Raw genomic sequence first — 12,875 nt, forward strand, 5'->3', positions numbered from 1 at the left:
CACGTGGTAATGGCCAGACAACAACACAATTAGTCTGGGATTTAGACCACGTGGTAATGGCCAGACAACAACACAATTAGGCTGGGATTTAGACCACGTGGTAATGGCCAGACAACAACACAATTAGGCTGGGATTTAGACCACGTGGTAATGGCCAGACAACAACACAATTAGCCTGGGATCAAGACCATGTGGTAATGGCCAGACAACAACACAATTAGGCTGGGATTTAGACCACGTGGTAATGGCCAGACAACAACACAATTAGTCTGGGATTTAGACCACGTGGTAATGGCCAGACAACAACACAATTAGGCTGGGATTTAGACCACGTGGTAATGGCCAGACAACAACACAATTAGGCTGGGATTTAGACCACGTGGTAATGGCCAGACAACAACACAATTAGGCTGGGATTTAGACCACGTGGTAATGGCCAGACAACAACACAATTAGACTGGGATTTAGACCACGTGGTAATGGCCAGACAACAACACACTTAGGCTGGGATTTAGACCACGTGGTAATGGCCAGACAACAACACAATTAGGCTGGGATTTAGACCACGTGGTAATGGCCAGACAACAACACAATTAGGCTGGGATTTAGACCATGTGGTAATGGCCAGACAACAACACAATTAGCCTGGGATCTAGACCACGTTGTAATGGCCAGACAACAACACAATTAGCCTGGGATCTAGAACACGTGGTAATGGCCAGACAACAACACAATTAGCCTGGGATCTAGACAACATTGTAATGGCCAGACAAGAACACAATTAGCCTGGGATCTAGACCACGTGGTAATGGCCAGGCAACAACACAATTAGCCTGGGATCTAGACCACGTTGTAATGGCCAGGCAACAACACAATTAGCCTGGGATCTAGACCACATTGTAATGGCCAGACAAGAACACAATTAGCCTGGGATCTAGACAACGTGGTAATGGCCAGACAAGAACACAATTAGCCTGGGATCTTGACCATGTGGTAATGGTCATGATATCAATGATGTATCCATCTTCGGAGGATCTGTTAGTCTGCCCTCTCTCAGTCTGATTCCCCAATGCTCTACCTTTGACACAGTCCTGTCTGGTATGAATGTTCTGTCGTCACACCGCTGACACAGTCCTGTCTATCCACATAGTCATCAATGATTCAGCCTGGCCTAGGAGACTAGATTATTACAGTGTTTGAGTTGGCTGCTCCAGCCACTCCGTCCTGTCTAGCCATTGACCCCTGAGGTCAGAGCAGGTTACAGAGCAGATGGGAAACAGGAGACAACCTGAGGCCAGGCTCAGAGTTCAGAATACAAATTAACACAATAAGAGTCAGGATATCAATCATCACCTCTGACCCCCTAACAGTAAACCTCAGGTTCTATTTCAGAAGATAATCATCACCTCTGACCCCCTACACCTCACTGCAGCTAGCTGCATCCCAGAGGCGTCAGAACCTCACAGCTAGAACAATGTACATTTTGAGGACAAACTCAACATCTAAAAAGTAGGCACGGGGGTATGCATTTAGGACATCCTCAGCTTAACTCAGTCTCAGAACCCCACTCTGCAGTCCCTTTGAGGTCCCATCCTGTTCTGACTGGCTCAATGAGCTGAGAGAGGAGGATCTCAGTTTACATAATGGCTCTGGTCTCTCTGGACCGCCAAAGAAGGCTTTGATAACGACACAGCGAAAAGCCTGTAATATTTCCGATTCCTCTTAAACTGGCGTCAGTCAGCAGGGATCTTGACTATTGTTCTGTACGCACACCAAATGACTCCTTCTCCTACAAGCCTCTGGTTCCCACAGTCTGCCCAGCAACTAACAGAACTACATCCCCCAGAGGTCTCTATGTTTCTGTTCTGTTGGAAATCCATCCCCCAGTAGCTTATGCTTCTCTCAGTACCAGGAGGACTCTTATTCTGTTCCTTCATCCAACTGCATCCCCCAGAAACCCTTGCTTCCCACAGCTGCCCAGAAACCAAGATGACTCCATACCTCAGAGGCTTCTGTTGGTCTGTTCTGTTAGAACTCCATCCCCCAGAAGCCTCTGCTTTCCCCAGCCTGCATAGCACCAGTAGGACTGTCTTGATAACAGGATATTATGTAATCGCTGGTGTGGACTGAGTCATCAAATGATAGAGACTCTCTGACTCTCTCTTTCTTTTTTTCTGTCTGTCTGTCTGTCTGTCTGTCTCCCTCTCTCGCTCTCTCTCTCTGCATCTATCTCTCTGTCTTCTAAACCACCTTGAAAAATTATGTCTGAAGGTTTTTGTGCGGTTTGGGTGATTGATATGTAGAGTAAGTTTATAATTAATTTCCTCGTCCCAAATCCCTCCCACTAACTGAGGAAATATACTTCTTCCTTTTCTCAACGCAGGAAGTTGTCCTACTTTTACATTTCCTGTATACTGTTGTGTAAGAATGAGGTGTACACTACTTTAGACCAGGCCCATAGAGAATAGGTTGCCATTTGGGATGTAGAATACTGTTTATGAAGAAAAGGCAGCAGGCAGAAAAATAGGAAACAGATTTTAAACTATGAACTATGAAATAGACAGTTTTTTTAGTCTATAGATTCAGACACGTTATTCCTCTACCCTGTCTATTATTATCTATAGTATTCTGAGTTAATGTGGGTTCGTTCTCTCCGTGAACAGGTTCTATTAACTCTACCAGGTTACCAGTGGGATATACTACAGTACAAAGTAGGATCAATGAGTTAGCCAGCTAACTTGTCCAAATATTCATTAAATATATATATATATTTTTTTTTAGGAAGATAAGCTGAAACTTGACATGGTCTAATTGAATCAAGAACCAAAAACGTATATCCAAGTTTAGTTTTTTTTTAAAACAAATCAGAGAATCAATAGTTATTTCTGGCTAACTCATTGATCCTGCTTTGTAGTATATCTCTCAGGCTGAGAACCGGCTCTCCAGACCAGACTACTGTTGGGCGACAGGCTGGTTTGATGGACGATGCCAAATCTTTAATTAAGGAGATTAACATTATAAATCTGGTTCAATAATTAAACCAACTTGCATTGTATTACTTCCTCATCTGAGTTCATTCCTCCACAGACTAGTGGCTAGAGCTCAACTTGTGTTTTTCTAGATAAACAACACCAACATCAGCAACAACAACAACAGCAACAACAAAAACAGCAACAACAAAAACAACAGCAGCAGCAGCAACAACAACAACAGCAGCAGCAGCAGCAACAACAGCAACAACAACAACATCAACAACAACAACAGCATCAACATCAACAACAGCAACAACAGAAACAACAACAGCAACAACAACAACAACAGCAACAACAAAAACAGCAACAACAAAAACAACAACAGCAGCAGCAACAACAACAACAGCAGCAGCAGCAGCAACAACAACAACAACATCAACAACAACAACAGCATCAACATCAACATCAACAACAGCAACAACAGAAACAACAACAGCAACAGCAACAACAACAACAGCAACAGCAGCAGCAGCAACAACAACAGCAACAACAACAGCATCAACAACAACAACATCAACAACAACAACAGCATCAACATCAACATCAACAACAACAGTAACAACAACAGCAGCAGCAACAGCAACAACAACAACAACATCAACAACAACAACAGCATCAACATCAACATCAACAACAACAGTAACAACAACAGCAGCAGCAACAGCAACAACAACAACAACATCAACAACAACAACAGCATCAACATCAACAGTAACAACAACAGCAGCAGCAACAGCAACAACAACAACAGTAACAGCAACAACAACATTTACTGGTAATTCTCGTAACCCAGAACTAAATGTTGAATGTGCAGACCATAATTAATAGGCTGTATTTGGTTATTATGACATGTCTGAAAAAGCTGTGCACACCCATTCAGGAATGTAGGTCATTACTTCCATTCATTATGTTAGTTTCTAAAGCATGTCAATGATTATATTTGAAAATAGGACTCTACAACTTTAGGACAAACCTTCCAGAAGACATATAGACACGGCTACAGTAAGCACCTTTAGGACAAACCTTCCAGAAGACATATAGACACGGCTACAGTAAGCACCTTTAGGACAAACCTTCCAGAAGACATATAGACACGGCTACAGTAAGCACCTTTAGGACAAACCTTCCAGAAGACATATAGACACGGCTACAGTAAGCACCTTTAGGACAAACCTTCCAGAAGACATATAGACACGGCTACAGTAAGCACCTTTAGGACAAACCTTCCAGAAGACATATAGACACGCCTACAGTAAGCACCTTTAGGACAAACCTTCCAGAAGACATATAGACACGGCTACAGTAAGCACCTTTAGGACAAACCTTCCAGAAGACATATAGACACGGCTACAGTAAGCACCTTTAGGACAAACCTTCCAGAAGACATATAGACACGGCTACAGTAAGCACCTTTAGGACAAACCTTCCAGAAGACATATAGACACGGCTACAGTAAGCACCTTTAGGACAAACCTTCCAGAAGACATATAGACACGCCTACAGTAAGCACCTTTAGGACAAACCTTCCAGAAGACATATAGACACGGCTACAGTAAGCACCTTTAGGACAAACCTTCCAGAAGACATATAGACACGGCTACAGTAAGCTAACCAAGACAAATGCTAGCTGTCCTTTTGGGGCTTTCATTGTGCAGACTGTCAACAGCAGCCAGCAAATTGCTAGTTTGTTCACTATTGAAGGTTTGTAAATTACTTTCCCTAAAATAAATATGCTCAGCGAGTAGATGGCTCTTAATTTCACTCTGGACAGCTCCCGTGTGGAAGTTGAGAAGTTGAGACTCGCAGGAGTGGTGGTGCTTGAATGAACGACCAGTCGTTGCTCAAATACGCATGTAGCCTTCAGTGGTTTTCGATGGTAGACTGTGGTTTTCGATGGTAGACTGTGGTTTTCGATGGTAGACTGTGGTTTTTGATGGTAGACTGTGGGTTTTGATGGTAGACTGTGGGTTTTGATGGTAGACTGTGGTTTTCGATGGTAGACTGTGGGTTTTGATGGTAGACTGTGGTTTTTGATGGTAGACTGTGGTTTTCGATGGTAGACTGTGGGTTTTGATGGTAGACTGTGGTTTTTGATGGTAGACTGTGGTTTTTGATGGTAGACTGTGGGTTTTGATGGTAGACTGTGGTTTTTGATGGTAGACTGTGGGTTTTGATGGTAGACTGTGGTTTTCGATGGTAGACTGTGGGTTTTGATGGTAGACTGTGGTTTTCGATGGTAGACTGTGACAAGAGCAGGTAGATGTTGAACTGGAATGCAAAAAAAATGCGCAGAAAAATGACTGACGAGATCCACTGGCCCGACATGTTTACTGGCCCCAGACAGCAGACTGTGAAACTAGCAGTGTTTCCCTGTCATGGCTGGCCTTGTGATTGACAGGCGCCTGTCCTATCAATAGATCGCTAGAAGACGCATATCGTTCATTCTAGTGGGAGAAGGCTCGACAGACTTTTATCTGTAAGGGAATTGAAAAGTAGTCTAGTTAATTTAAAGCGGCAATATGTAACTTTTTGGGGTGACCGAACTGAATTCACGTAGAAATGTGTCTTATAGATCTGTCAGTCTCATTGAAAGCAAGTCTAAAATGCTGTAGATATGTTCTGTATGCGCTACTTCTATGCTTCCCGTTCTCATGTTTAGTTTTTGTCCACCAGCTTCAAACAGAAGAAAATACAATATCATTTGTTATGGAAAATATATTTCCAAACAGTTTAGATGGTACAATGATTCTCAACACTTGTTTTGACACATACTGTAACCTGAAATTAGGCAAACTATTAAGAATTGTAGCAACCAGGAAATGGTGGAGCGATTTCTGCGTACACCATCTTTAAATGTAAAAAAGCAGTTGGCTGAAAATGAGTCTGTAATCGACTGTATAACCGACAGACGGCACTAGTGGAAAACATTGATCTTACCAGTAACTTGGTATAGGAGCAGGCTGTATTAAGTAGTACTAGTTTCATAGTATCTTACCAGTATCTTGGTGGTAATACTGCAGTGTGTGTGTTGTATCTTACCAGTATCTTGGTGGTGTAGGCGCTGTTGAGGGAGATGGCATTGACCAGTATGTCCAGAGACTTGGCAGTCAGCGCTCCGGGGTCTGGTATCTCCTTATAGTGGACGTCTCCGACGTAGCACGCTACGGCCGTCATGCGGTTGGTGGTCAGAGTGCCAGTCTTGTCGGAGCAGATGGCCGTGGCGTTCCCCATCGTCTCACACGCATCAAGGTGGCGAACCAGGTTATTATCTTTCATCATTTTCTGTTGAGGAAATATCCACTGAGCTTCACAACAACCTCAACAGAAAAGATACTAACTAGAACCCAGAAAACATTCTAAAATGATGTGTTGAACTATGTTGCATATTTGTCATAGCTACAGATTCTTGGATTACTAAATAAAATGCCCCGATGAGGAAGTATCCCACAACGTTTCCTGAACTTGTGTTGTTAGGTCTAATTAATATATAATTAATTATTAATATATTCATAAATACTGTCCAGTTTGTGATGATGATTATAGAGTGTTTATATACAACATTTGCCTGATGTTTCAAGAACTTTCCTAGAACACATTTAATAAGTGTGATTTAATCATTATTTTAAAGGTTCCCAGAATGTGGGAACTGTCTGGTGGGAACATCGTAGGGACATCACAAAAGTTATTCTCCCAAAATACCCAAAAACGTTCCAGTTGTAGGTATGATTCTACAATGTTTCTTTTAGGGCGCAAAAACATTAATCTGATGTTACAAAGAACGTTCTCAAAACCAAAACACAAAATATGCTCAGTTGTGAGGGAATTCCTACACTGTTTAAGTTAGGTAGCACAGCGCATTCCCATAATGTTGTAAGAATGACATGTCTGTTTTAATGATGTTCATAGCATATTTGTTTTAGGTTTAATATAATATTCCTTTGATGTTTACAACAATATACATTTTACCTTGTCCTTGAGGTTTCTCAGAACATTTCAAGAACATTTAAAAAATATATATATATATTTAAGTTATAACTAATATTATTTTTTTAAAAACAGATTGGAATTCATCCCCATGATGTTTCCCTCCAGATTCAACAGCAGTTCACATTTGAATACTGATATTGAAATATTGTAGGTGAAATAAAAATAATAAAAAAAATATTTCATTAAATAAATTTAAAATTGAGGCTCAGATAAAAATTTACTAAAAAGACAGGATGTCCAGACATCCAATCAGAAATGCAGAATGTAGACTAACTGTTAAAAATAAATAAAACGTTGTGTAAAAATGTACAACTTTTTTTTTAAACGCACCTAATATACAGGTCAAAAGTTTTAGAACACCTACTCATTCAACAATTTGTCTTTATTTTCACTATTTTCTTCATTGTAGAATAATAGTGAAGACATCAACACTATGAAATAACACATACTGTATGGAATCAAGTAGTAACCCAAAAAAGTGTAAAACAAATCAAAACATATTATATATTCTTCACATAGCCACTCTTTGCCTTGATGAGAGCTTTGCACACGCTTGGCATTCTCTCAACCAGCTTCATGACATAGTTACCTGGAATGCATTTTAATTAACATATCTGCGTTCTTAAAAGTTTGTTTGTGGAATTTATTTCCTTCTTAATGCGTTTCAGCCAATCAGTTGTGTTGTGACAAGGTACAGTAGGGGGGGGAATACAGAATATTGCCCTATTTGATAAAAAACCCAGTACATATTATGTCAAGAACAGCTCAAATAAGCAAAGAGAAACGACAGTCCATCATTACTTTAAGACATGAAGGTCAGTCAATACGGAAAATTTCAAGCACTTTGAACGTTTCTTCAAGTACAGTCACAAAAACCATCAAGCACTATGATGAAACTGGCTCTCATGAGGACCGCCACAGGAAAGGAAGACCCAGAGTTGCCTCTGATGCAGAGGATAAGTTCATTAGAGTTACCAGCCTCAGAAACTGCAGCCCAAATAAATGCAAGAAACTAAAGGACACCAATAAGAAGAAGAGATTTGGTTGGGCCAAGAAACATGAGCAATGGACATCAGACCGGAGAAAATCTGTCCTTTGGTCTGGAGTCCAAATTTGCGATTATTTGTTTCCAACCACCGTGTCTTTGTGAGACGCAGTGTTGGTGAACGGATGATCTCCACATGTGTTTTTCCCACCGTGAAGCATGGAGGAGGAGGTGTGATGGTGTGGGGGTGCTTTACTGATGACACTGTCTGTGATTTATTTAGAATTCAAGGCACAATTAACCAGCATGGCTACTACAGCATTCTGCAGCGATATGCCATCCCATCTGGTTTGGGCTTAGTGGGACAATCATTTGTTGTTCAACAGGACAATGACCCTACACACCTCAAGGCTGTATAAGGTCTATTTTACCAAGAAGGAGAGTGATGGAGTGCTGCATCAGATGACCTGGCCTCCACAATCCCCTGACAGCAACCCAATTGAGATGGTTTGGCATAAGTTGGAACACAGAGTGAAGAAAAAGCAGCCAACAAATGCTCAGCGTATGTGGGATCTCCTTCAAGACTGTTGGAAAAGCATTCCAGGTGAAGCTGGTTGAGAAAATGCCAAGATTGTGCAAAGCCCTCATCAATGCAAAGAGTGGCTATATCATTCTCACGATTCCAATCCTTTGACACTTCTAATTGGTCAGAGATAAAATATAAAACAAAAGGCAGAAAATGTGTCACCTTGACAGAGTAGGCCAGGGAGATGGTGACGGCCAGGGGCAGCCCCTCGGGTACAGCCACCACCAGCACGGTGACACCGATGATGAAGAACTTAACAAAGTACTGGACGTAGATGGGGGTGCACTCCGTCAGCCACGGCCTCTTCTGCAGGACAAAGTTGTCCACAGCAAAGTACAGCACCAGGATGATCACTGTGATGGCTGACATCACCAGACCTGGATGGACAAGGAGAAAGTTAATCTACTCCATTCTACTCTACTCTTCTTAGTTATATTCTATTCTGTTCTACTCTACTTTATTATATTCTACTGTACTGTACTCTGCTCTACTGTACTCCATTCTACTGTACTCTAAACTACAGTACTGTATTTTTACAGTACTCTACTCTACTTTATTATATTCTGTTCTACTCCATTCTACTCTACCTTTAGTTATATTCTATTCTGTTCTACTCTACTATATTATATTTTTCTGTACTGTACTCTGCTCTACTGTACTCCATTCTACTGTACTCTAAACTACAGTACTGTATTTTTACAGTACTCTACTCTACTTTATTATATTCTGTTCTACTCCATTCTACTCTACCCTTTGTTATATTCTATTCTGTTCTACTCTACTATATTATATTCTACTTTATTATATTCTACTGTACTGTACTGTGCTCTATTCTACTCTAAACTACAGTACTCTACTCTACTTTATTCTATTCTACTGTATTCTACTCTACTTTATTCTATTCTACTGTATTATACTCTACTTTATTCTATTCTACTGTATTCTACTCTACTTTATTATATTCTACTGTATTCTACTCTACTTTATTCTATTCTACTGTATTCTACTCTACTTTATTCTATTCTACTGTATTCTACTCTACTTTATTCTATTCTACTGTATTCTACTCTACTTTATTCTATTCTACTGTATTCTACTCTACTTTATTCTATTCTACTGTATTCTACTCTACTTTATTCTATTCTACTGTATTCTACTCTACTTTATTCTATTCTACTGTATTCTACTCTACTTTATTCTATTCTACTGTATTCTACTCTACTTTATTCTATTCTACTGTATTCTACTCTACTTTATTCTATTCTACTGTATTCTACTCTACTTTATTCTATTCTACTGTATTCTACTCTATTGTATTCTGATTCTGATTGTATTTTGATTAGGTTCATTAGGATCCCCATTAGCCGACGACAATGGCGGCAGCTAGTTTTACTGGGGTCTGACACATAACCAAAATACATTAGAGACTAAATACTTTACAATTTACATACGTTTACAAACAGTAACATGTAGTGTGTGTGTGTGTGTGTGCATCTATCAGTTACACATGTCAGTACATTCACACAACCAGTAGGTCACATGGGGGAGAGGCGCTGTGCCGTGAGGTGTTGTTTTATTAGTTTTTTTTAAACCAGGTCTGAAATCTGTTCACTTGCACTATACGAGATGGAAGGGAGGTCCAGGCCCTATATCAGATGGATGGGAGGTCCAGGCACTATACGAGATGGAAGGGAGGTCCGGGCACTATATGAGATGGAAGGGAGGTCCAGGCACTATACGAGATGGAAGGGAGGTCCGGGCCCTATACGAGATGGAAGGGAGGTCCAGGCACTATACGAGATGGAAGGGAGGTCCAGGCCCTATATGAGATGGAAGGGAGGTCCAGGCCCTATACGAGATGGAAGGGAGGTCCAGGCCCTATATGAGATGGAAGGGAAGTCCAGGCCCTATATGAGATGGAAGGGAGGTCCAGGCACTATACGAGATGGAAGGGAGGTCCAGGCCCTATACGAGATGGAAGGGAGGCCCAGGCCCTATATGAGATGGAAGGGAGGCCCAGGCCCTATATGAGATGGAAGGGAGGTCCAGGCCCTATATGAGATGGAAGGGAGGTCCAGGCCCTATATGAGATGGAAGGGAGGTCCAGGCACTATATGAGATGGAAGGTAGGTCCAGGCACTATATAAAATGGATGGGAGGTCCAGGCCCTATTCGAGATGGAAGAGAGATCCAGGCCCTATATGAGATGGAAGGGAAGTCCAGGCCCTATATGAGATGGAAGGGAGGTCCAGGCCCTATATGAGATGGAAGGGAGGTCCAGGCCCTATATGAGATGGAAGGGAGGTCCAGGCCCTATATGAGATGGAAGGGAGGTCCAGGCCCTATATGAGATGGAAGGGAGGTCCAGGCCCTATATGAGATGGAAGGGAGGTCCAGGCACTATATAAAATGGATGGGAGGTCCAGGCCCTATTCGAGATGGAAGAGAGATCCAGGCCCTATATGAGATGGAAGGGAAGTCCAGGCCCTATATGAGATGGAAGGGAGGTCCAGGCCCTATATGAGATGGAAGGGAGGTCCAGGCCCTATATGAGATGGAAGGGAGGTCCAGGCCCTATATGAGATGGAAGGGAGGTCCAGGCCCTATATGAGATGGAAGGGAGGTCCAGGCCCTATATGAGATGGAAGGGAGGTCCAGGCCCTATATGAGATGGAAGGGAGGTCCAGGCCCTATATGAGATGGAAGGGAGGTCCAGGCACTATATAAAATGGATGGGAGGTCCAGGCCCTATTCGAGATGGAAGAGAGATCCAGGCCCTATATGAGATGGAAGGGAAGTCCAGGCCCTATATGAGATGGAAGGGAGGTCCAGGCCCTATATGAGATGGAAGGGAGGTCCAGGCCCTATATGAGATGGAAGGGAGGTCCAGGCCCTATATGAGATGGAAGGGAGGTCCAGGCCCTATATGAGATGGAAGGGAGGTCCAGGCCCTATATGAGATGGAAGGGAGGTCCAGGCCCTATATGAGATGGAAGGGAGGTCCAGGCCCTATATGAGATGGAAGGGAGGTCCAGGCCCTATATGAGATGGAAGGGAGGTCCAGGCCCTATATGAGATGGAAGGGAGGTCCAGGCACTCATGGCTCTGTATAATACTGTTTCCTTGAATTTCTTCTGGAACAGGGGCTGTGAAAAGACCCCTGGTGGCATGTCTGGTGGGATAAGTGTGTGTGTCAGCGCTATGTGTAAGTTGACTACTCTACTGTGCTCTACTCTACTCTACTGTGCTCTACTGTGCTCTACTCTTCTCTACTGTGCTCTACTCTACTGTGTTCTACTCTACTGTGCTCTACTGTGCTCTACTGTACTCTACTCTACTGTGCTCTACTCCACTGTACTCTACTCCACTGTGCTCTACTCTACTGTGCTCTACTCTACACTACTGTACTGTGCTCTACTCTACTGTTTTCTACTCCACTGTGCTCTACTCTACTGTGCTCTACTTCACTGTGCTCTACTCCACTGTACTCTACTCTACTCTACTGTGCTCTACTCCACAGTGCTCTACTCTACTCTACTGTACTTTATGCTACTCTACCGTACAATACTCTATTTTGATGTGCTCTGCTCTACCCTCCTGTGTTCTACTCTAATATCCTGTCCTTTACTCTACTCTTCTGTACTCTACTGTACTGTATACTACTCTACAGTGCTCTCTACTCTACTCTACTGTGCTCTGCTTTGATGTGATCTACTCTACTCTGCTTTACTCTACTCTACTTCACTCTACTCCACTCTACTCTACTCTACTTTTATGTGCTCTACTCTACTCTACTTTGATGTGCTCTACTCCACTCCACTCTACTCCACTCTACTCCACTCCACTCTACTCTACTCTACTCCACCCCACTCTACTCTACCCCACTCTACTCTACTCCACTCCACTCTACTCTACTCTACTGTGCTCTGCTTTTATGTGCTCTACTCTACTCTGCTTTGATTTGCTCTACTCTACTCTGCTTTGATGCGCTCTACTCTACTCTGCTTTGATGTGCTCTACTCTACTCTACTTTGATGTGCTCTACTCTACTCTATTCCACTCCACTCTACCTCACTCTACTCTACTCTACTTTGATGTGCTCTACTCTACTCTACTCCACCCCACTCTATGCTACTCTACTTTGATGTGCTCTACTCTACTCTGCTTTGATGTGCTCTACTCTACTCTAATCTACTTTGATGTGCTCTACTCTACTCTGCTTTGATGTGCTCTACTCTACTCTAATTTGATGTGCTCTACTCTACTCTACTCTACTCTACCCCAC

General features: G+C 42.3%; 1 protein-coding gene across 11 annotated transcripts in view; it reads right to left on the reverse strand.

The window, feature by feature from the left end:
- Positions 1-12,875, reverse strand: part of LOC110504360 (plasma membrane calcium-transporting ATPase 2) — a 209,781-nt gene that overhangs the window by 76,837 nt on the left and 120,069 nt on the right. For all 11 annotated transcript variants that reach the window (XM_036950970.1, XM_036950960.1, XM_036950961.1 and 8 more), the window contains 2 exons: positions 8,753-8,967; positions 6,072-6,314 (listed from right to left, as the gene is read on the reverse strand). In XM_036950970.1, coding sequence (XP_036806865.1) covers positions 6,072-6,314; positions 8,753-8,967 — 458 coding nt within the window. The remainder of the gene's footprint in view (positions 1-6,071; positions 6,315-8,752; positions 8,968-12,875) is intronic.

The sequence above is a fragment of the Oncorhynchus mykiss genome, chromosome 17, assembly GCF_013265735.2.
Source record: "Oncorhynchus mykiss isolate Arlee chromosome 17, USDA_OmykA_1.1, whole genome shotgun sequence".
In the NCBI taxonomy this organism is placed as follows: Eukaryota; Metazoa; Chordata; class Actinopteri; order Salmoniformes; family Salmonidae; genus Oncorhynchus; species Oncorhynchus mykiss.